Source organism: Colobus angolensis, unplaced genomic scaffold (assembly GCF_000951035.1).
Source record: "Colobus angolensis palliatus isolate OR3802 unplaced genomic scaffold, Cang.pa_1.0 Scaffold47, whole genome shotgun sequence".
NCBI lineage: Eukaryota > Metazoa > Chordata > Mammalia > Primates > Cercopithecidae > Colobus > Colobus angolensis.
In genome coordinates, this window is record NW_012118154.1 from 2,477,783 (window position 1) to 2,480,119 (window position 2,337).

General features: G+C 54.9%; 1 protein-coding gene across 1 annotated transcript in view; it reads right to left on the minus strand.

The window, feature by feature from the left end:
• PITPNM3 (PITPNM family member 3) overlaps positions 1-238 on the minus strand; it is a 97,195-nt gene extending 96,957 nt beyond the window's left edge. The window contains exon 1 of the mRNA XM_011958627.1: positions 84-238. Coding sequence (XP_011814017.1) covers positions 84-238 — 155 coding nt within the window. The remainder of the gene's footprint in view (positions 1-83) is intronic.
• Positions 239-2,337: the final 2,099 nt, after the last annotated feature.

A 2,337-nucleotide genomic window follows, 5' to 3' on the forward strand; every position in this document is an offset into this window, starting at 1 on the left:
CCACATCCTGCACACCTAGGTCTCTCCTGCTGAGGCAGGAGAATTGCTGGCCCCGAGAGCTCACAGTCCCACATCCTGCACACCTAGGTCTCTCCCCGAGGAGGGCAGGAGGGCAGGACGTGACGTGCTCTGCAAACACCCAGAGCCAAGCAAACACGGTGTCAGCAGCAGACAGCTCAGAAGAGGCCTCTCGGATCCACCAGAACTCAACGCCCCTCCCAGACAGAGCCCAGCGCATTTCTATTTTTGCTTTCAACCCTTGTTTGGCATCCCTGCTACCAGCTAACAGACGGCTACTTCCCCTCCTTCCAGAAGAATGGGTCATCTAGGAAGAGGAACACCTCCTCTCTCGCCTCCCATGTCCCAGGTCTTCTAACAAACAGGCTGACCCTCCCAGAGAGAGACGAGGCTCCCAACACCCCCAGGAACCTTCCCCTGGTAGGTGGTTCACTCCCAGCTGTCTTGCTCACCAGCCCTGGAGAAGAGTTTCACCAAGACACCTAGAGAGAGCAGCTTCACAAAACCTGAGGCGCCTGCTTTCCAGAGGCAGATGCAAACCCCCGCAGCCCTGGCCACACAGACTACACCCCATGGAGCCCCAAATTCACTCACACTGTGCCAACTCCAGCCACACGCTGAACCCCAAGATGCCACACCCTGCACCCCATCTCTAGCCTCAAATCGAGCACTGACAATGACCACATGGGCTTCCAGCCTGGCCCAGTCTGAGCTGTGGCCCCATGAATGTGTGAGCCTCACAAATCCAGCCCTGGGAGAGCCTGGAGGAAGCAGGTTGGCTGGGTGGGGCCCCAGTGCTGGGACCCAGCTCCCACTCCAGAGTCGTGGACAGACAAGAGGCTCCTGCCCCCCGTCTACCCTCGCCACACACATACCCTGTGGGGGCTGGTGGCCACACAGCTGTGCAGGCCTGCACAGGCACACGTGGGACCCTGGAGGTGGCATTTACCTCCGGAGTGACTCACTAAGCCTCCTATTCCGTTTGCAAAAGGGGGTGCAATTTAGCATTTTCTTTCTCTTTAGAAAACAGGAATTTCAAAAGAGAGAGAGTAGAGAGAGATTTGAGGGAGTGGGTGGGGAGCTCAGATCTCATTTGATTTCCAAACTCACTTGTTATGCATTCTCTCCTCCCCCCTCCCACACCAAGTCCTTACCCTGGGGACCATGGCCACCCGCTTCCAGGCTCCTGGCTACAGACCTGGTGATGGCCTGCCAGGAGGCATGTGCTCTCCACGTCCACGTCCTCAGCCCCCCATTGATTCCCTGACCCTCAAGTCTGGGAGGATCAATGCAAGGTCAGAGTTGAGAAGGGGCAAGGCCTCTTCATGGCACAGTAAAACCCACAGCCAGGGAGGCCACCAAAAAGGAGAGAGCAGGGATGGAGCTGGAAAGAGCCTGAAGCTCATCCTGACCCCCAAACTCCTCCCTTTCACTTTTTCAGATAAGGAAACTGAGGCCCAAAGAGGGCAATTCAAGGTCAACCAGTGCCAGAGCCAGGGCTCTGCTCTGTGAGACAAGTTAGCTCCCAGGAATATTGACTCCAACAGTAGAAGAGACAAAAGCTCTAATTCCAGCTTTGCCTCTAACTTTATGTGTGATTCTAGAACTAGACAGTTAACCCTTCTGGGCCTAAGTTTCTCATTCATAAAATGAGAATAACATTGGCTCTACCTCAGAGATGCTGTTGAGCCATTGGACAGAAAAGCATGCTGAGAGCTGCTATAAGATCGATTCCAGCATGCAAACTCCCGATCCTAGGATCTCAGAATTCCTGGAAGGCAGCTGGGTCCTACCAGGAAGTCCCCAATCCCTAAGGCCTCCGTGGGCTCTGAAAGTTCACTCTCTCTGTCCTTGAAGGGGAAAGGATGCCGGACCTCAGAGAAGGATCCTTGACCGAAAGGGTCTGGTCTCTGTCTCCCAACCTGCTTAACAGGTAGAACTGAGAGATCACCAGGCCACCTCCAGCCATGAAGTCTCATATGAAGATGTATGTGAGAAAACATCACAGCTTCTGGCCAGTCTGACCCAGACATGGCCCAGGCAAGTGGCTGGGGCAGGGACACTGTCCAGCCATGTCCTCGTATTCTGTGTCCTGCCACACTGGACTTCCAAACACAGGTCAAGTCACAGAGGCCTCAAATGAGAGATAAGGGGTTCCAGGCCCAGGGTCACAGGCTTGAGGTGGAACCTCTCTGTTTGAGCTGCACCCTCCTTGGCTCAAACAAGGAAACCACAGCCAGAACTGAGAGGCAACAAACATCTCAGGCTAGGACCTGCCAGGTCTGCTGCTGTGACAGGTGACTTCACAGAGGCCGGCGT